This window comes from Oxyura jamaicensis, chromosome 2, assembly GCF_011077185.1.
Source record: "Oxyura jamaicensis isolate SHBP4307 breed ruddy duck chromosome 2, BPBGC_Ojam_1.0, whole genome shotgun sequence".
In the NCBI taxonomy this organism is placed as follows: domain Eukaryota; kingdom Metazoa; phylum Chordata; class Aves; order Anseriformes; family Anatidae; genus Oxyura; species Oxyura jamaicensis.
This window is the reverse complement of record NC_048894.1, coordinates 122,127,888-122,149,926: the sequence shown is the minus strand read 5'-3', so window position 1 is coordinate 122,149,926 and position 22,039 is coordinate 122,127,888. Positions and strand designations below refer to the sequence as shown.

Here is a 22,039-nt window from a genome sequence, read left to right as displayed (position 1 = left end):
TTTCAGACAGATACTTCCTGTGCCTAAACCTGCCAGCTACCACTCAGAGGCTGTCACTGTCATTCACAGGGTTAGGGGAAGAACTCTGTCAGCACTGAGCAACACAGATAAGCACTGAAAACAAAAATAAGGGGAGCAATACGGACTAGGAGCACACTTGAAAAGAGACACACATTGGTTAGGCAGAGTAAAAGCAAATTACAGAAGAGAAAATAAAATGAAAGGGTCAAGACAAGAAACAGTCTAATCAAAGGAACAGTCAGAGAAAAGTAAAATTAAAGCTGTCTGCTTAATGAAATGTAAAATCCAGATAGTTATGGAGAAGAAGCAATAATATTAAAAAATGGAAGTACTTTTTATGAAAAAGATTGAATTTAATAAAAGTATTACTGAGGAAAAGGACAAAGAGGGTAAGTGTGAAAAATATACAAGGGAGAGCATTAAAAATGACAAATCTAAAAAAGAAGAGAAAACAAGGTATATAGTAAGTGCGTGGATACTACAGAAACTGGGGGAATAAATGTAGTTTGGTATTTTCTGTGCACTGACAACATAGATTATTAATGCAGAAATGGAAATCAAAGTCCCTCTGGAGTAAAAATATAAGCAAGCTGATAAGCACTGAAATGATACAGTTGATCTCCCTTCAGTTTAGCCTGTCACCAGCAGCTTTTTTTTTTTTTTTTTTTTTTTTTAATTAAGATGCTAAATTACCAAACTATTCCTGGTGGGCAGAGCACACATGTGGACCAGCAGAACGCTGCACGCCTTCTCTGCGAACAACAAATTCATGTGCGTGCGGCGTGGCTTCGCGGAGCCCCACAGCTGACGGGAGCCTCAGCTTTGTAAGACCAATCAATAGAGCACAGGCTGACATGGATCACCATTTCTGCTCGAGCACGGGACTGCAAGCACTCCCAGAGCTAGCTGCAAAACCCAAACAGACAGAAAGATGAAGGCAGGAGAAGGGCAAAGGAAGCCACCCCATTGCTGCAGCCACAGGACTCGCCAACAAGCTGCGGTCTCATTTATTTTCAGTTGCAGACAAGGATAAAATAGCACGGCTCAGAAGCAGGGATGTCTGAAAATGGCTTTAAGGTAGCTTTATGTTCCCACAGTCCTGGAGCAGCAATGAGTCAGTCAAGTCCCTCGCTGTAACTTAGAATAGCCTGAAGGCTGCTCTAAATCATTCTGGCTGCCAGTGACCCTCTCGCAGCAGCGAGGAGCTGCTGGGGCACAGCGAAGTCTTGGCTGCACTTCTCTGCCCTCGGCCGTGTCCGGGGGGGCAGGGGGAGTAAGAGAAGGGACTGTAATGCCTCTTCTGCTGGAGGATGCTGCCTGTGCTGTGACTGGCAGATGTCCAGTGCCTGGTGGTGGCAGCTGATGTCCCGGAGGGGGCTGATCCCAGCACGGGCAGGAGCAGCTCCGAGGCTGTGCAAAGGCCAGGTGCGGTTGCAGTTTTTCATTACAAGGATTTACAAATCTGCTTTTCAAAGTAAATTTATGGAGGAGAGTTCTTCAGTCAACATACGGTCCGCTTTCCCTGGGAATGTCATCGTGATCCTGACTGTGGTATAGGTCCTGCTCCGTGCATATTGGCGAGTGTTCATATTCTGTGACCACCACAGCCTGCTTTGTTAGTGTACCAATGCTAACCTGATACTACTAACTTACCCAGTATTACTTGGCCTAGCAATAGCAATGTATAAATTAATGCTGCTATGTGGATTCATACCACTGGGTCTGTACATTTGTTTATTTTCCTGCTCTTATAAACTAGATGTGCAACCCAGATCAACAGAAAAACACAAGGCAGTGCCAAATATCAGCAATATTTTTTGTTCAGTTATCCCGACTCCAGATATTTACGTTTAGATTAGGATGGTTTGATACTGTTCTCAGTCACCTCTGAGGTGACCTGACATCTGATGGAAGCTGAAGTTAAGAGCGTGATGTGTTTCCAAACTCTTCAGTAAATTTCCCACTCTCGTTACTTCAATGTGAGTGAAATGGTTCTGGCTTAGAAGAAGATGCTGCAGCTTTCCAAACCAGAAATCATACATTCTGAGATCTTCCCTTTCTTCCACTAAACAGTGAGCAGCCCAATCTTATCAGCGGGTAGCTATCAGAACTAGGTGCTATCAAATTGGTTAGTAACAGTAGGCAATGGAGCATGCTGTTAGAGGAGATCCTGAGGCAGAGGAAAAACATATTACCCCTTTTAAGAATTCCTCTAAAGCACTTCCTCAAATTTTGCTTTCATTCAACTAGGTATTCCATGGTGTACAACCCAAGAAGAGTGATTTTTTTGTACCAAGCAAGACTACTTCATTTTATAAGTGGTAAACATCGGCTATCTTGCAGTTATATAGAAAAATATGTCTAGCCTGCATATCTAGTGCAAAGGATATAGCTTATAATTTCAGATGTACATTAATAAAAGTGCAAGGAAGTACATTCCTCTCTGACCAAGGCTCAGTGAAGGCAAAGACAGAGGGGTTTTTCCCAGACATTCAGCCAGTCACTCACTGACATTCAACCAGTCACTCCCTCTAATTATTGAGAGAAAAGGATGTGAGCTCTTCACCAGCAAATGGTAAAAGAGTGGTAGTTTGTAACCAGAGAGGCAGTGTGCAAATTAGGGAACACAGATGCTATAATCCATATTTTAAAAAATGCTGTTTATATTATAATTTATAAAGTCTTTTTCTGATAATTTAGTATAAAAGTTTTCAAAGGAAAAAAGAAAAATCTGTGTTTAACACTAGTTGACAATGTAGTTTAGTGGATGCCAGGAGAGCTGTGTCAGTCTCTGTCCTGAGGACACCGTCTGCAGGAATCCCTTGCACAGAGGCAGTGGAGCTCCTTGGAAAGGGCTCTGTGCTCTCCTGCTGGCAGCTGCAGCTGTGAGTTTGTCAGCACAGGCACCGGTACTGAAGCTCTGGTGCTGTCAGATGAGACGCGTAACCTCTGTCTGTTGCCTTTAATCACAACTGAGGGGAAAACTGTTTCATGTTACCTTCGAACCTGAAAACTGAGAGCATCCCAAAATGCTGAAGATCATCTGGGGAGCTTGCTTGCTGCTGTCCTCTCTGTGGCCTTTTTAGGTGACACCGATTACAGCAATTAGTGCAGGCATGTGGGAGATTGTTCTAGTCCAGCACGTCTCCATCCAAACACAAAGGCATTCCTACAATAGCAAGCACTTCATCCCATCCACAGTGTTGTCGCAGGAACACCTGTCAGTTCGCCAGGTTGAGCAGTCACTGCAGCTAGTTCTGGTTCACAAAACAGAGGAACATTTACGGTAGCTTGGAGGATGTGGTGAAAGCTGCTTATTTTCTGTGTTCCCAGCTAATGCATATGTCACTACGGGAGAATACTTCCAGAAAGAATTCCTTTGCGCAGGAGAGCCCACTGAGCAGGTATCTGATTTAACAGGGTGGAGCTGAAACCATGTCTTCGTATGCAAGCAGTTTGGATTATTTTACGTCTTATTTTTTTCATTGAGGATTGATGGTTCAGGCTGTCATTTATTTGTTTGAGATAGTTTATGATCTGATGACTTCTTCTCACATATTTTAGTCAGGCGTATTATGTATCATTGTTGCTTTATGTTTTCTATGGCTGGGAATTCATTTTTCACAAGCATCTTCATTTAATTAAATAATGCAATCACATGTGCATTTTGCATGAATAGTAAGAATCTGTTTTAATTTAGCCAGTACATATTTTGCCATCTTGGGTTTTTCAGTTAAAATTCCCAAGTTTTTTGTTTTAGCATAACAATAGTCATATTCATTGCTTCTTACATTATAACAAAAGCACTCAGATGTCAGTGCATAGATTGACATAATCAGCTTTGTCTCTTAATTAGAAAAGAGAATAAAGCTGTTTAGGGGTGTCAATGAAATGACAGATGTATCATTAACAGAAGGCTACAGTGGATCAGAATGGTGCAAATGCTTGGAATTGAAATGTTAAAAATTGTTACTGATAACCTTTCATTTCTAATTTTCATTTTCTTAGGATTTTTTTTCTAATTGAAAAATAATAAAGGCAAAGGTGCATGATCCAACATATAAATGGAATGGTTATTGGTAAAGAATAACACCAGTTCCTTCTATAAAGACTCAAGTTTATAACCAAAGTATTTAAAAGTTTTTTTGTTGTTGTTGTTGTTTTTGTTTTGTTTTGTTTTGTTTTGTTTTTCCAGTAGCTAGGGAAACCTGTTACTCAGGATTTGGCCATGCCTTTGGATGCACTCCTCAGCATCCCTGTAATGTCACCATCTTTTATGAGCAACAGGACAGTGTGTACATTTTTATACAAAATCTGGGACCAACCCTGTACCTGACTTTGCAGTGCAACACATGACATGAAATCTTCCCAGTTAGTCTGAATAGTCAAGCTAGTATTGACTTCAGTGAGTTCACATTTTGCATGTTTCGGTTTGCAATGCTGTTGATACCCACCCTATGATACAATGGAGGTCTTTTGGCCTTGTACGACATGACAGCTTTCAACTGGAGAAACTCAAAATTGTAGAACCTGACCAAACTTCCAATATGCAAGTCCTGGGACAATGGGAAGGGCATGCTTCAGGACACAGGCAATAGGATGGAAATAGGAGTGCAAGCAGCTTCTATGCTGCACCTGAGGTGGCTGATCCCAGCAGAGTCTGATGTGCAGGGCATTCACAAGACCCAGTACTTCATATAAGCCTTACTAGCAACCTGAGCTGGTGGAGTTTCAGACTGCGTACAGATCCCAGCTGTCTTCTAGGGAGAAATCTGGTCCATTTGGTCCATCCAGCAACAGTCGTATGGCAAAATTCAAGGGGCGCGTGGGCCACCTGCCAGGTCAGGTTGCAAGCCACACAGGAGAGGACCCTTACCTCTAAGCCATTGCCCACAGCCATGGCCTTCTGCACCATCTGAGTGGCCAGTCCTGGCGGTGGTTCAGCAAGGAGAAAGACAAATGGGTGAGCAACCTGGCCAGAGTCCCAGGTTAGTGTCTGTTTCTGCACAATCAGGTAAACATGGACAAAACATCTTCAATCTTTTTCTCTCTCTCTGACTGCATTCCTTTTCTTTTCGTTAGAACCTGCAACTCTTATCATCTCCCCAGTTGAAATGTTTAAATTTCTAAGACTCATGAAGCTTTGAGACTGAAGAATTTTGCGTTCCGTGTGTAGACTGCCTCACCTACTGTTTGGCATTCAGCAGTTGGGTAATGTGGGGCTTAAAAACAGGTGTGATGGTGCTCAGTTGGAAGAGCTGTTTACAAAACATAGAATGTTTCTTAAATGAAATTTGTAATTTTCAAATTCAGGCTTTTACTGGATGGAAAATGGAAATTACTGTTACCTGCCAGGTGTGCCACTGAGTTTAGAGGCGGGGGGGTGTGAACTTAATTAGAAATTGACTGAAGTCACAGCATTTGAATTAAAAAATAGATTTCAGATGGAAATTTTACAATGTTGAAAGTTGTGTGATGGTGCTCTTTTAAATCATTTTCATGCTAAGTGGTCTAGGAAGTCACAATCTGCAGGAGTGTGTTTAGATGTGGTGTTTTGATTCCATCTCTTCAAGTACAGATGACCGCACAGGGCAGTGCAAAATTAGACTCTTTGTATTTCAAATCCAAATCTGAATGAAATCTAGATCTATCCTTTACTCTTGAACAAGAGTAGGAAATGATACACTTGGACAGTATTTGTTTTTCCAAAAGTACTAAATTAAATTTTCAGTAAATCAAGGACAGTAAAATCTTGGACTCCTCTAAAAGATGATGCTTTTGTAAAATGAATATTATTTTCTGGAGGAAAGGTCTTAGGAAAATAATGAAACAAGTATTAATTTGCAATTGAAATGCCTCTGATTAGTCCCCAACCCAAGTTGACATTTGCTCAATTTAATTTAAAAAAATGAGAATTGTGTTTGTATTTTCTACTCCCCGTTTCACAGCAGAGGGATTTAAAACATGTTCAGACCTATGATGTCCCAGTTATCGTTGCATCTTACAATCTCCAATTAATAATATTTTAGCTTTCCATGACTGCAGAATGAAAATGCATTCCTGATTTACCTAAAAGTGGAATTAGCTCGGTTACCTAAAACTGACGAGGATGTCGTACATTCCAGAGAACGCTAACAAGCACAAAGCCAATAACTTCATTTAGATTTAACCCTTATGCCCTTGAACACAATAGAGTTTACATAAATATTTAAGAAGGGCAGACGCAGACCAATTAAAGGAATATATTTCCCAAGCATCAAGCCATTGTTTTCAGGCAATACACCGAAGCTCCTAAATTAATACACATTAAATCTGTTACGGGCTCAGCAGAGTTTGAGGCTCAGGAGAGGGAGAAGCAGATGAGGACACCCCACGGGGAGGTCGGGGGGAGGCTGTCTGTGAGCAGCACAATCCATCGCCCAGCTTGCAGGGTGTCTGCACGGGCTGCGGCTGCCTGCAGGCTGCCCTGAAAATCCCCACGAGGAGGAGCGGGCACAAGCATCCCTCTCGCCAGTCCTTCCAGGAGCAGGGGAAGTCTGTGGGCACACTGAGCAGGCTGCAGCTGCCTTCTTTCTAGTACTTGCTAAGTAAAATCTAGGAGCAGCTGTTTGGTGGGAAATATTTTTAAGGTCTTTTTTTTTTTTTTTGAATGTTTAAAAATAAAAATGTTTTTAGATATTTTAGAATCTCCCCCACGATGAGAGGTCTAGTTTCAGGCTTGTCCTGCCCAGAAATGTTTAGTGAAAGACTGCACTTCATATCCACTTGGATCAGACTAGATGCTGAATGAGGCTGCTGTTACGGAGTGTGCAGCATGAAAAATAGAAAGGTGCTTCTCATATGCACAGCAGTGTGAAAGGTGTCACTACCCAGCCCAAGGAAAATACATTTGGAAATAACCAGGTTTGTTGCCCCCCAGTTGTGGCATCTTGTTAAGGCAGGATCGGGATTTATCAGGCTATGAACTATGAGAAAATGTGGCTTGCAAAAGAGTAATGTAGGCAGGGGCAGAGCCGTAGCAGAGTTTAGGGAAAGAGAAGATGGAAAGAAAGGATTCGAGGGAAATGGAAGACAGAGTAGGGAATTTTCAGAAGAAGAGGGATTTGAGGAAAGAGCGTAGAAGCATGTCTATGAATAGGGAAGAAAAGAAGACATTGCAACTACTGAGGAGCAAAAGAAGAGTGCAGATTACAACATGCTGTCTGCTGAAATAAATTGCTTATATTCTGTGCTGAAAGAAGTAAAAGCTAAAGTTGTGGAGGGCAGGGAGAGAGGAAAAAAAAAACTGGGATTTCAAGCATAGCATCAGTTCAGATGGAGAAATGGAGATGTTAATCTAGGCTGGTGGCAGAAGGAGCCGAAGCAGGAGAGAATGAATTTGTAATGGAGAGTTAGGTTTCGAGACTGTTTCTCCTAACATGCAATGGATTTTTAAAACTAGAAGGGAAAGAGAGAAAATGGATCTGGAAAGCAAGTATATGTAATCCTGTAACAGGGAAGAAGACATAAACTTCTGATATTGTTCATCTTAAAAACAATAAGGTTTTTGAAACATTCACCTGAGTACTGTATTCAGTTGCTATCTTCATGTGATGTATGCATTAGTGACAGGAGGAATCACCTTCTCTCAGTGCTTCATCCCAACGTAGAGTTGTATTTACAAATAAGTGGACTAAGCAAGGTATCTGGGACATTTTTGTATTTATTCAGCTCTTCAGACTTTGGAATTTTTCAGTTCATTTCTTGAGCAAAATGTGTGTGCTGACTGTTAATTTTTTAATAAGTTTCATGAAGTGTCTGACATCTGAACTCTAGGAGGAGAGGTGGGAAATTCCTTTTCAATTGCCCTCGTACTTCCAGTTGGGGAATGCATGGCCATAATTGTGGAAGTCATGAAATTGTTAATTATGGACTTCATAGCTGTGTTGCATCTTTTTTAAACATTGAATGATTTTTTCAAATTCATTTAAAGCTATGCACATGCAGATTTTAAGACAGAGTAAGTGGCCCTGTTTCTCTACGTAATTACCTAGATAAATCAGGAGTTGGCTGCTGGTATTTGCAAATCATGTACGTGGCAGACAAAGCAAGTGAGAGACCAATGTTCTGCAGTGTTCCTTTGGTGACCTGGAGTGGTATATAATATACTCCGTTCAAAAGGGCGGATGTACTCCCTGTACCACCTAAGTGAGCATCTCTAACCTATCTGTTGTTAGTAAAGAACAATACTTTGAAAAAAGCTTTTTCACACCTTTTCTCTCTGCTGATTATAAAGAACTTCAAGATGTCTGGCTTAACCAAGAAACCAGACTCTTGGGCAGCTCATTTACATGAAATAAAGCCTATATTTTCATTACCTTCTTTGTTCTAATGAACATCCTTCATTATTTACCATTCCTACAGTTTCAGAGAAAATAATAGTTGATTTTTAATATTTTTTTACTTCTGAAATTCTATACTCTCTACTCAAAGAAAATACATTTGATGCACACAGAAGATGCAACATCGTTGTATAATATTCTCCTCACTTTCCTTGTTAACATGGCTTTTTAAACGTGATGATGTCCCACCACTGATTCTGAGATTGCCTGAATTTATTTGTTTGCTCTTTATTACGTAAGGAATGATTTCTGCATGTTTGAATATATTTCTGTGTGGAGTGCTGACATTCTTATCCACACTTCACTTGTCATTTCTAGGCCAGACGGTTAATATGATTTCCTCCTATGAGCTACTTACTGTGTACAGTTTTAACATGTGTTGCAGTAAGGCAATGTATTAAAGTGCAGAAATGGATTATGGAAGAGATGGATATCAGACGAGAGTTGTTGGGTTGTTGGTGAAGTCAGTCAGTGTGCAGTGTAAATATGTTCCTGACAGTGGTAAAGGGAAAAACTGGTGGAGTTCGAATTCTGGTCCAGTCCTTCTCACACGAATACAGGGGGAAAAAAAGCATTTTATGTTTCTGGATAATATTAAAAGAGAAGGGGGCTGCTAAGGAGGGATTAGTGTTCAAAATGGCAAACTGGAAAATAACAGAGGACTAACCAGCAGCATCTGGACAGGACCAAGATCTTTTCTTTGGGTAAAGGCTGAGGTCTGTAATGGTTCTGAAGCTGGGTTTTTCTCAACACCATTGGGATATTGCACAGAAAGCTGAGGCTGTGCTAGGATGCAGAGCCAGGCACATTGCCCACAAGATGCACAAGAATCGCCGTGCGGTGCTCAGTGCACGGCACTGCACTTCCAGGGGTTGTGGGCTGACTTCGGGAAGCCGACAGGGGAGTGGTGTGAGTACACAGAGGTCTAGAAAATGGTTGCAAGGAAGTACTGGAAGAACCTGGGGTTGTTTAACCCAAAGACTAAAGGAGAACATGGTAAGTACCTTTGAATATATAAAGTTCCCCTGCAGAAGTAAAGGGGATCATTTATTCTCTTATCCTTTATAGACAGAATGAGATGTAGAGGGCGTGAAGTGCAGCATGAAGAAAAAGGTTAGACATGAGGAGAAATTTTCTGGTAAGGACAAATTGCCTGAGGAGACTGGAGACTCCATTACTGGCTATCTTCAAGGGCAGCATAGGGGAATAAGAGAAAAGATGTTGGCATGAAGTAGCCTACCTGGAATATGAGCCACGGAACAAGTAACATCTCAGCATCCCTTCCCAGACCATTTTTATTTGATTACAGTTGAACTAAGAAAGGAAAATATCCTGACTGGGCAAGTGATCCCAAATGTAAGACACGATAAAATAGCCAAGAGCTGCTCTTACTGACTTCACCCAGAGCAAAGACAACATAGCATTTCAGAGAAGGGGCCATAAGCACTGAATTTGTATTAACTAGGTTCTGGCTGTTATGAAATTTCACATTACCTTTTGTGTAGAAACCTTCTGGGAATTTTAAATCTGATATACCTAAGCCAAAACCTTTTTTTTTTTTTTTTTTTTCCTACCTTTTGGGTTTTTAGGCAATGCCCCAGCCAGTCACTACAAGTAATGGTTGAATTTTTGGATGTGCCCTTTAACACAAATGTTTGAAGAGGTGATACGTGCAATGTGAACCTACGGCTGCTAAAATAATCTAGCTTGAAAATAAATAAAAAAATAAATAAAAGTTCCTAGACAGCAATATTTCAGAGCTACTGAAAGAGTTGTTGAGCACAGGTATTTTTTGGATATTCAGGGATGACCCAAATGGAATTAATAGAAGTGGGGAAAAAATAGTAGGTGAATAGGTTCTTCTGATTAAGGGTTTACTATGGAAGTTAGAGTTCTTAACAACAAAAAGCTTGTATGCTTTTACAGAAGAAATGCATTTTTATTGAAAATCCCAGAAGTTTTTGACAAAAATACTTTCAATATAAGTATTGCATTTTTCCAGAGGGAGCCTTAATATTCACTGGTTGGTTGGTTTGTTCTCATCAGCATTTCTACTACTTTGTCTCACATCATCATTATAGTCTGTCCTTGCCATATGCTCCTTTTGAAAAAGCAAATAAACTTTTCTCCTTTTGGTGTGCTCAAAGGTGTATTTCCTGGGTCTAGTCATTGCTTTTTAACTCTTTTTCCTGAAATTTTGAGCACAGCGTAGAGCGCTGCAGAGTGAAGTCAGTTTACCTCGATGAAGGTGTAGGCAGTGGCGGTGAGCTTTTCCTTTCCATGTGTGAAGAGCCATCTTCTTCAGTGAGTCAGTCCTCGTGTACATCTCTCTGCCAAGACATGGCCTGGTGAATCCATTTGCTCTACGTAAGCCCCCAAGATCCTTATTACCTCTACATGAAGTGTTCAAGCTGGGAATTCAAAGGTAGAAGACTGTATATTACTAAAGCTCTTTTCTGTCTAATTCTGCAGGGAGTACTTTTAAATATTGCATGTGTTCAACCTGGAAAACTTTGAGTGCCAGGGGATCGCTGAGACAAATAATTTCAATGGGGTGTTTAAAGCCTGCTTAATTTTATAAGTATCAAAATAATTTGTTGTGGACAAATATCTGAAACAAAATGTTCTGTGTTTTTTTTTGTTTTGTTTTGTCCTCATGGATTCAAACACCTAATGCTGTGAAAAGGTTTGGGAGAAACTAACTACTAAATTAAAAAAAAAAAAAAAAAAAAAAAAAAAAGGAGAGAGAAAAGGAGAGAGAGAGAGAAAAGAAAAAAAGAAAGAAAGAAGGACTTTCTGGCTTTCTCCTGTCCTAAGTTTCCTGTGTCTCTCTTCCGTAATACAACGAGACACTCCAGACACCACATTTCTGGGGATTACCTTTGTTGGGGTTGAAGCCTTTGGCCTCATTCTTTTCCTCACAGTTAGAGCACTCATAAGCCCCTGGAAAGACACTGTCTGTCATGTCTTGTTGCTTAAATATTGTGATCGAGCCTGTGAATAATCTCAGACTGCTCTGACATGTTCATAATAGCTTTTGTTCTACTCCTGTACCCACACATTTCCATTCCCTGAAGTCCCTCAGCATGGTCTGCTCCAACGTTGATGTGGGATGTGGTAGTTTGACCAAAAGTGAAATGGAGAAATCAGACCAATGCCTTTAATTTTTGTGGGTGGTAATGATGGTTTAGAAAGTGCAAATGGCCCCTTTGTGGCAAGTGATACAGTTAGGTTTTACTGGGCTCTTTTTCTCCCCAGCCTGGGGTTTCTTTCACCCGTTGGTGCGAGTTGTTCAGAAGCGGCCGGCGGAGCCAGCGGTGCCCTGTGGAGTGACATTTTCTTGTGTGGCTTTTTCGGTCGTTCTTTGTGCAGCGGAGTCTGTGCTCACACCAGATGCCAATCATACACCACCAGTGGATTTGCAAGATTATAGGACAGGAAAAAAGATGAAGGTTAAGCACAGGGCACAATAGAGATTACTTATGGTAATGAATTGTATAATTTTTCTAGACAGATCTGGATTAATGTTTATCCCAGGCAAGAGATTACTGTATGTCTGATTCTAGTTGTAAACAGACATTATTAAACAGAAGGTTTATGTTCATGAAATGCGACTATGGGTGTTAAAGCACTTATGATTTATTATGTGCAAAGAGAAAAATTAACCTGTTCATCTGCTATAGTACTAGATGTGCTGTGGATTTTTGCATAATTTGGAAGGCATCTGCTCCTTTGGAATACAAATAACGAGTGAAATGGGAAAGATTCTCCTCTCGTTTACACTGATCCAATGCCCTGCACTGCAGAGGAGTGGTGTAACCAGCAAAAGGATAGGCTTGTGTGCTTTTATAAAGCAATAATATTACAGATAAATGTTGGCAAAGTCTGTTTGCTTGTGGATCTTTAGGATTTTTACTTTATAGTAAAAAAAAAAAAAAGTACATTAACATTCACAGAGCCTCACAAATGTTGACGTGATTTGGGTTTCCCAAATAATTCCTTTTTACTAATGGGAAACAACATTTAGAAAACTCTGAAATTAAATAAATAAATAAATAAATAAATGTAAATAATTTTATCTATTTTTTCACATAGTTTATGTTGCAGTGCATTTTTCATTTGGTTTACTGCATCACTGCTGCTTAGTATAAATGAGACATAGATACAACAATCACATTTTTTAATAGTGCCTTACCTTAGTAAGTAAATAGTCACACCTGAATCAGTGACTTAAATATTTTAGGTGAGCTCAGAAATTCCTGTTAAACAAACTGTAAACAAACTCCAAAACTTTACTGCTTTTTCATTACTTGCTAACAAGGATGTATCTTTTCAGCATGAAAGGAAATAAAAATTTCAGATATCAATAATGTATTAATTGTATTTACAGACTGTATTTGTAGACAGAAGACTTTTTGCATAATGTTATTTGAAATTTTCCATTTACCCGTGCTGGATGATACAACTTCATTGGTTTCCCTCTACTTTTTAATTGATCTGCCTCCTTACAGATTGCATTGGATACGTTGCTGGTGCTTTATTTGTAAAATTTGCTCATATTAAGTCTTACTGACTTCAAACAGATTTCTCAGTTAAGCATAGATATTCCTGTATATATGTAAAAACAACCCAATATGTGAAAAAAAACAACAACAAAATTAAGGAACATGCAGCAAATACTATGAGATGCTAAGTGTGTTAAGTGAATTACGTTTTAAGCGGTTAAACTAGATCTGAGTACCATTATACATGGTATACATGGGATAGTCAGGTAGGAAGTTCTCAGTGCCTGAATTTAAAAAGTTGCAAACTTAAAGTACCATCAAAACACGTCATACTGCTTTTTTTTTTTTAATGTTTCTTAGATATTTACCTTTGATGCAAATGTTACATTTGATACAAAAATCGATGCCATGAGAAAACAGTAAGTTTAACATTAGTCATATCTTGTCTAATGATCAGATTTTATCTGATTTTATCTGATCATTTATCTGAAGTGTGAGCCCTGAGGTAAAACTTGTAAGAAATTAACTGAAGGGGGAAAGTTTGCATGGGCTTTGTTGGTGGGTCATACCAACAGCTGTAAAAGCAGCACAAACTTTTGAGCGCCAGCAGACTGCAGGTGAGAAGCTGAGGTTTTCAGGAAGCCTGGCTGAGGTGAGCAGTACTGCCTAAAGCTTTGTGCAGTGAAGCGTTGTATTTCAGGGGGCAAGAAAGCCTCAGCTGCACTCTTGTCTTTGCTGTGTGTTGGCAGACGTCTGTGAGTCATTACAACCTCCATCTTCCAAAGAAAAGCAAAGATGGAGATGAAGACAGGTCTCTGTTATCAGCCCGCTGTGGGTCGCGAGTCGAAGGGGTGCTGCGTTTCCCCCTGGAAGGCGCGGAGCCGTGCCACGGTGTTCAACGGTGCTCAGCTTATTGCTGCTGAGCTGAACACGGCTGCAGCGAACGGTGACCCTCACGTCTTCACGATAGCAAAACGTCTCCCTGATGTGATCCCACAGACTCGGAGCATTAAGTTAATTTTCCCCTGGATCTCTGAGCTGCGTCCTCTTTACCCGGCGGAAAGCTGGTGAAGAATACAGCTTTTGACCGACTGACAGAACACGGAGAGTGAAATTAGATGCATTAAATTAGAATATGACAAAAAGCCTATCTAAATATTTGTCACAGGGCTACGTACGGGGTGTCGTGTCCAGCCCAGGAAGTGAAAGGAGGCCGCTGGTGGGACTGTGTAGTCTGGGGGGGAAAATTGGTAAATCATCCAGATTCGTTACAGGCTTTGAGGGGATAATTAAGGGTATTGAGTGGGCTGTTAGACTTCCAGGGCTGGTGATCTCTCTCGTGTAATCTCAGATTAGTTCTTGTCTTGTCTTCACCTAATGCAGAATTAACCAGTACAAAGTTTGCTGCACCACACAGGTAAATAATGGTGTTCCTTGCTTGTGGGAGGACATGTAACATGTTGGTTTATGCGACGTGCACCTTCCCCAAAATCAAGAAATCACCACAAAACAAACAAACAAAAACCCCAAACCCTCAAATCCCAAAGAACCAAAAAAGCCAGTGCAAACACCTAGGCTGTGAAATTTTCTAATTTGTACTAGAATGTTTGCAATGTTTATTTTCCAGTTAACAAAATGATTTTCTTGAAAACCAACATTTGTAGTTAGTGGCCAGTTAAACAGAAAGAGTTCAAGATGTGCAACTTGGTTTGGCCACATCTGTTCATCTTTAAACTAAATTTATACCAACTTTTTTGCAATAAGGGAGGAAATCACTGGCTTATAATTTCCTCCCCAGAAAGTTTTAATTAGAAAAAAATAAAAAAATAAATTCAGCATATCATTTTTACCTTTTTATTATTATTTTTTAATTTCTGTTTGAGCAGTTCAAGGAGGAATGTGCCTATGATAGGGTTAATCCAGCTACATAAAAATCCATGCTGTGTATGATAGTAGTAAAGCTTGTGATCCCTTGATCTTTGATTAGATCCGAGCTAGTAAATATCTTGTGTTTAATCAGAATGAGTTGTTCTGCATGTAGTATAAGTCACCTTCACAGATGGGATGTAGCATCAGAGTTGTTCGTGAATATTTGTTTTAATCCTTTCCAGAGCAAGCATGCTTCATGTTTCTTTGTTGTAAATCAGATTCAAGCAACTGAAGACCAGCACGGAGGAAAGACATTTACTTGCAGTTAGGAATAGGACAGTGTAAAAAGGACAGGAATAGGACCTTTTTTCCTTTGTAAAGAAAAATATAACTTGCTACAATCTTGAAAGATATTTTATACTATTCCACAAACATAACTAACACACCATGGCTGCTTTTTCAGACTGGGTTATGAATATTATTATCTACAGTTTCATCTTAAACTGTTCATACATATTTCTGGCTTAGCAGGCTATAAACATACGAAGACTAAGATTTATTCCAGTAAATGTTCGGCCTCTATTATTATTATGTTAAAGGTATTTAGTTAGAACAGTAGCTGTTTTGTGTGCTGGTAAATGGAAATTCTTAAAACCTTATCTCTAAAGCTAATTGTTTGGTGTGGTATGTCGGCGTCCTATTTACCTAAATCTGTCATAATTGCCTTCTGATACATCTTCCTTTGACATGCAAAATACTGAAAATGAGAGGACTCTTCGCTGTGAGATTTTCTGCGGAATGTAATTCTTCTGTGTTCATAACTTTATGGTAATAACTGGACGACCTGTAGTTAAATGCATCTCAATTTCTCCCTCTTATTTTTCATAATCACCACACAGAGCCTTCTGTGCTCAGAGGTGTGATTAGATTTAACCTGCCGTCATATCTGAAGAACTTTCTGTACAACATATTATACATTGTAAGAATTATATGCATAGATCTAAGTCTAAGCCTAATATCATAGGTCTAAGTGTAATATATAAATAGATATAAAGATAAGTTGCTCTTATGCCAAAGCTAATTCCTGATTTTTTTTTTATGTTTTTAACAGGAAGACTGGAGAGCCCCCACTAATAAATGGCTGGATTCCTTACCTAGGGAAGGCTTTGATTTTTAGAAAAGATGCTTACAAATTCTTACTGGATCAGCAAAAGAAACTTGGAGATATTTTCACTGTACATATTGCTGGTGAGCAGTATTTTAGTACTTCTCTTGATTTTTCTATCAGTGAAGTTGAATATTAATTCATATGTTTAATTTAGAATCTTACTTAACCAAAAACATTTCTGCATACCATAGGACACAATACATTAAATTCAAACGTCTTATATACATAATAAGTATCCACAAGATTTAGTTATGGTTATGTGTATTTATATACAGCTATAGGTATATATACATATCGACAGAATTTTTAGATGAGTAATGTATGAACATAGATTTTCCCAACACATAAAAACGTGTATTTTTTTTTATTATTTTTTTCCTAAGGAAGGGAGAACTAACATCATCTTGACACTGCACAGAAAAATATCAGATTAAATTTAGAAAACACTTAAGAAAAAAAGTGCAGAATATGTTCTCACACATTTTACAACTGGTTGACAGGAACACAAGGGAATGAATGACACATTGACTCAGTGATACAATCAGGACTGGAACACAGAAACTTCCTGTTGCCAGTCTCTTACTCTGATCATGCTTGCTGAAAATAACAATATAATAAAGTATGATATAACCTTGCTGCTTTCTGTATTCATAGCTGTTTTACTACGCTAGCTCGAATACAAACATTTGAGTGATTTCACATATACACTTAAATGTACCAGAAAAGCACAGAATGAATGTGGAATCTTGAATGAAACCTAAATATATAAATTCACGTATATATATGTGTGTGTATATATATATATATACTTTTTACTAAAATTATTTTAAGATCAAGTATTTTCCTTTGTTCAGAAAAAGACAAACTCTTGTCTTGCAGGTAGATGTAATGGATCTTTTGCCCCTTTACATGCTGATATCCTTGTTCAAATGATGAATTTTATAGTTGCATCAATTATTACTTTACAGTTAAATCTACCTCATTTTCTGTATTTCTGTATTTTTAGAGAGTTTCAAATAAAAATGTAAAATGTAAAGTTTGCTTGTTAATTTTGTGGCAGTGATTTTAGCTTTATTTTTCCATATAAATAACGTTTTGCAATACAAATACTTTTTTTCTTCAAAAGTCTATTAATTAAATTGCAAGCAGTATTTAAATTGCAAGCAAGTGATTAACACTTTTTTTTTTTTTCTTCCTGTTACCAAATATATTATTTTGTCCTTTGGAAGAGCATTTTACTGCTATTAAATGTATTTTTTATTATTATTCATTCTTTTATTATTATTATTCCTTTGGAAATTGGTGTGTTTCATCTTGAAGTGAGTTTAACACATCTGCAACTCTAACTTTATTTGAAATAGTCTTTTTATTGTTAATGTATACTCACATGATAATGAGTGAGTACAATAATGGCTTCTTGCAAGTAAAATTAATAATAATAATTCAAAGACTTACCATAGTGTATTCATGAAAGCAAATACAATCATACTTCAGAATCCTTAATTTGTTTAACTGAATAGTTATTTCTCTTTCCCCTTTTTGTTGTTTCATATAAGACTTTATTTGGAGATTTGTGTCTTTAAGCAATCTGAGTGTAATTTAGTTTAATGAATTTCTGTTTGCCTAATAAAAAGAATTCCATTTCATTTCATCTTCTTGTGTTTAGGTATTTTGTGAAAGCTTTCATGTATACAGGTTAAGGTCAATAGAGTGAGTTACGGATATTGTTTCAGCCTTACACAAGGAAATCGTTGGTTTTGTGAATCTGTTGTACTGGGGATACTACCTCAAGTTCTCTTTTTTCAGTGTAAATATACTGACCATCAAGTCTTCACTGAGAAACAGCTTGTCAGCCACAACTCAAAAAAGAAGATGAAGCTAGTTGGTAGCTCATATCCTGTCCTTATTCCGAGACATGCAGGCTTTCTGTGTGTCTCAGTGATTTGACAACGATGATGTTTGTGTGTTCAGCAAACATAACGTAGCCGGCTGTATATGTACTATCATTACTTTAGCCCCCTGGTGAGTGACTACAGGTTCTGTCAACAAATCCTATCAATATGTATTGTTCTAATTATTGGTTCTCAAACTAGTTCATTTGGAAAATGTGGAACGATGCTTGGAGTTTCTGGCATTGCCCCGTACCGGTAATGCGATTTCGCTGATTGTACTTTCCCATGTGATGAGCAAATGATTGTCATCCCTAAAAGTCGCAAGGGACATGGATGTCATCTTAATAAAGAAATTAAAAAGCACATCTTTCTATGAGAAACAATGTAAATTCCTGACCTGTCGCAGAAAATAGTTCTCTAATTGGTTTTGTGTGGTGGTGCAGCAGAATCGTTTTCCCCAAACGTCATACCGGCGAAGCACTACTGTACATCATTGTCAGCAGTTCAGCAGAATCTTCCTAATAAGAGGACGATTACGTAAATGCGATAGTCTTCAAAAAAAGAAAGAGAGAGGGAGAGAAAAGAAAAGAAGAAGGAAGGGAAGAGAAAGAGAGATAGATACCGAGTCTGTTGTTTCTAGATGACAGTACGTCCCAGCCCAAGCTTTCTGCTTGCTAAGGATCAGCCGGGTAGGCAGACAGCTAGGTAAGAACATAAAGAACTTGAAGCAGTTTTCTCACAGTTTCTTGGGATTAAACTTCATCTCCTTTTGATGATACATTATTAGGAATGATACTGAGCATTGCAACACTGTCTATGAGACTAATTCAAATTTTGATAAAGTAATCTGTCTTCCCGTGTTTTTGCTAAGCACATTTGGCCTTTTATAATTCTGCTAATAAGTCATTCTTTTCTTTTAAATCATTACACACCTACAGTAAAATGCCACATTTTTCTGTCTTAGGCAAAAGGTAATTTCCATGAACCCCTTACAAAGCTGAAGTCTGCTGCAAGCATTACTGAAATAACATCCATCATTATATGTCATATGAAATGCTTGTCTTTCATCATTAGCATTAAAAAGCTCCAGAATGCATTATTAGAGTAATTTCTTAACTATCATACAAATACTGGCTTCTGTGCTCAGATTTACCGAAGTTGACAATTTTCATATTTTCCACATCAATCTTATTTTTCTAGGAGACTGTGTAAACTACAAGGAGATAACCAAGCTATTTGCAGCATGGTTGTAATGCAAACTGAAGGATTGGACAAGGAATATAAATTCTCTGTATCCATATTAAAAAAACTCAGAGGACTTTTTAGAGAAACAAGTATACATTTATTATTTTGACTTGTTTCTATTGTACTAAATAAAAAAGCCAAGAGACTTAAGCTATTGGGATTTGGAGTGTGACATTTCTGTATGGATTTGTGTTTTTTTGTTTTGTTTTGTTTTTGTGCGTGTGTGTGTGTTAAAGGTATTTTTTTACATTCTAACAAGAAAAGGCATTGTGCTTTCAGCGGTTTCTGTATAAATACATCAAATAGTTAAAGCTTCCTGATTTGGAAAGCATGTGGCATTCCTCCACTTTTGGTTGATCTGACATTTACCTTTGCCAATACTCGGATGGAAACTCACAAGAATCAATATTTTGGTACTGTTACAGAAAAGACTACTACAAGAGGTAATTCTTGGCATTAGTTGCAATGGAAAGGCATGGGAGAGGAGGGAGAGACTGCATTTTAAAATACTGTATAGTAAGTGGAAACTGGAGGAAAGGTTTCTATTTGTTGGTATCAAACACCACCAGGGACAATAAGTGGGAAGAGAACTCAACAGCAACAACGAAATGCTATGAAAAGTGAAATTAATTGCAATATTGACCCTCAAAACTTTGAAGTCATACCTTGAGGTCAGAATGTTTGTTAGGGTTTGGGTGTTTGCTCATATGTTCTTGAAGGGTGCTTAGGGTAGGAGAGATGCTGGGGCATGACATTTTAATTTTCAGTCTGTTTGCTGGATGGAGGGCACTGTGGTAAACCTGTGTGGCTGCATCTGTGTACAAGAATGACTGTAATTGCTAAAGGCTCCCATACCCACTCTTACAACAATAGCTTTCTAACTGCAGATTTTAGTCTTTAGAGTTTAGTCTTTTTCTAATGAAGAGATCTAAAATCAGATCCTCTGTGGGGTACATAGACAAGCTGCCTTTGTTATTCTGGGGTTCCACTTTTCTGGCTAGAGACATTTAATAAATACAGTAACAAAAGTATTTTTTTTTCATGTGTTTATACGTATTGTTGACTTGCAGGGGAATGGTCTAGAGCCTGAACTGAATTCTACAAAATGGGTATTTTGGTACATACTTACTTCTTGCTACCAGGAACCTGATGAGAATAATAAAAATCAGGATCCGAGATGTTCTGTTTGTTAGAGACTTTCTCTCCCAAAGTGTGCTAGTGCTGAGAGAGTTTTGATTTAAAATTATTGCTAAAATTGTTTGTTTGTCTGAAAACCCATTTGCTGGAAATCTTTTCTTACTTAAAAATGATAAGAATTGATGTGCGTTTGCTAAGTGTCTGATTAAAGATCACAAAGAAACTCATATTTTGCATCAGAAATAAGCAGATGGTGGACAGATGGTTTAAATTAATATTAATTAAAAATCTTAACTTAAATTGTTTACCCTGTAAATGCAAAGTTAGGAAGCCAGCTTTCATCTTTAGGGTTAATAACACTCCAAGTTTATTTATTAAAAATCACTCCAATGGGCATTCTTTCCAAGCTTTGATCACAAAGATGGTGGCCTCAATAAGAGCATGCAAGTGTGTGAAAGCTGGAGCAAGAGGAGTGCAAAGAGAGCAGCTCTCAGTCCCGCAGAGGCTGGGGCTAAAAATTCCTGTGTGGTTTGGGAAGGAAGAAATCGTCAGGAAAGAGGACTGGGAACTGGGGATCTTTCTGGCAAGCCAGTGTCTTGTTCTTTAAAAATTGATTTATACCAATGGTTTATTACGTTACAGTAAAGCAAACTCTACAAGTGCTTCAGAAACCCTCACACTATTGACAGAAATGGGGGTCAAATTCTCAATTTATCCCTTGTCTTTCTTCACTGTTTTCACTGGGATTGCAGTGGTTGTAAACAGGATGAAGATTACACAGAAAGTCCAGAACGCACCCATCTTTACCACAGAGCTGTGTGTGTATACAAGTCAAGATACGGAATAACTATGATAATTCAAATATCACTATATGGTAACCATGGATACTTGTTGACATTTTTAGTGGTAGTGACTACTTTATCTCAGGACATCTGTCACAGAGCCAGATTTGGTCCTCAGTTAAGCATGTAGTGTTCCCATTAAAATAAAAGGAGATCTGGCCCTTTAGTGAGACAGAATTAGACTATAAGTGTGGTAAGCTTTGATATTTTCTGGGTTTATGGCTAGGATATTTCACAGACAATGTGTACATTTTAATGGGTACGTTTTTCCCTAATGCACCTGTCCCTACAAGCTAAGAATCAGGAGCTCTAAATTTAGACTTAACATGGGAATCTTCCATAAAGAGTTAAGATTTAATTGGGCTTTGGGAGTATTAGCATTTTGATTGATGACAGCTCACCAAAATACTCTTCTTTATTAGTTGACTTTATGCTTGGGGGAAAACTTCAGATTTTTTTCGGGCATAGGCAACTTCAAAAAGATGTCAAAAGTGGCAATTCTGTACCTTAGTACAGCTGGAGGTCCTACTGTGGTATCTCCTTGATACCTCAGGAAGATGGAAAGTTGTCCGTGCACTCTGACACAACACCTTATAAAGCCAGGACAGTTTGTGCCCCAGAATGGCAACCATTTTAAGAATGAGAGCCTCCTTCACTGTAATCCCACTAGGGCTTCAAAATCGAATCCTGTTGTGGTCATTTTACTAGTACTAAGCAAATTCTTAACAAAAAGTTATATGAAACTTTAGAGGAAAAAAAAAAAAAAACAGATGGGGCTTTAAATATTGGGGTTTGGCAGTGTGAAATTAAGGCTGTAACCAGCAGATTTTGAGTCTTGGTGTCATCTTCTTGAAGAAAAGCTGCCTAGGTAACACATTTTCTACTCCAGCCCCCCTCATTCACTTCCTCTATTCAGGTGAAATGTGTTTCTCCCTTTCTGCTATTAAAAAAAAAATGCATTTTTTAAATGCTGCTATGA

The 22,039-nt window shown here is 38.4% G+C and overlaps 1 protein-coding gene and 1 long non-coding RNA gene across 3 annotated transcripts in view; one reads left to right on the top strand and one right to left on the bottom strand.

The window, feature by feature from the left end:
* Positions 1 to 22,039, top strand: part of LOC118161776 (cytochrome P450 7B1) — a 123,236-nt gene that overhangs the window by 84,311 nt on the left and 16,886 nt on the right. For both annotated transcript variants that reach the window (XR_004748163.1, XM_035317412.1), the window contains exon 2: positions 15,888 to 16,024. Coding sequence is in view for 1 of the 2 variants with exons in the window: in XM_035317412.1 (XP_035173303.1) it covers positions 15,888 to 16,024 (137 nt within the window). In the remaining variant the exon portion in view is untranslated. The remainder of the gene's footprint in view (positions 1 to 15,887; positions 16,025 to 22,039) is intronic.
* Positions 13,491 to 21,768, bottom strand: LOC118161779. The gene is made up of 3 exons (XR_004748166.1): positions 21,567 to 21,768; positions 18,234 to 18,387; positions 13,491 to 13,998 (listed from the first exon to the last, which is right to left on the bottom strand). It is a non-coding gene; the product is annotated as an uncharacterized LOC118161779 (long non-coding RNA).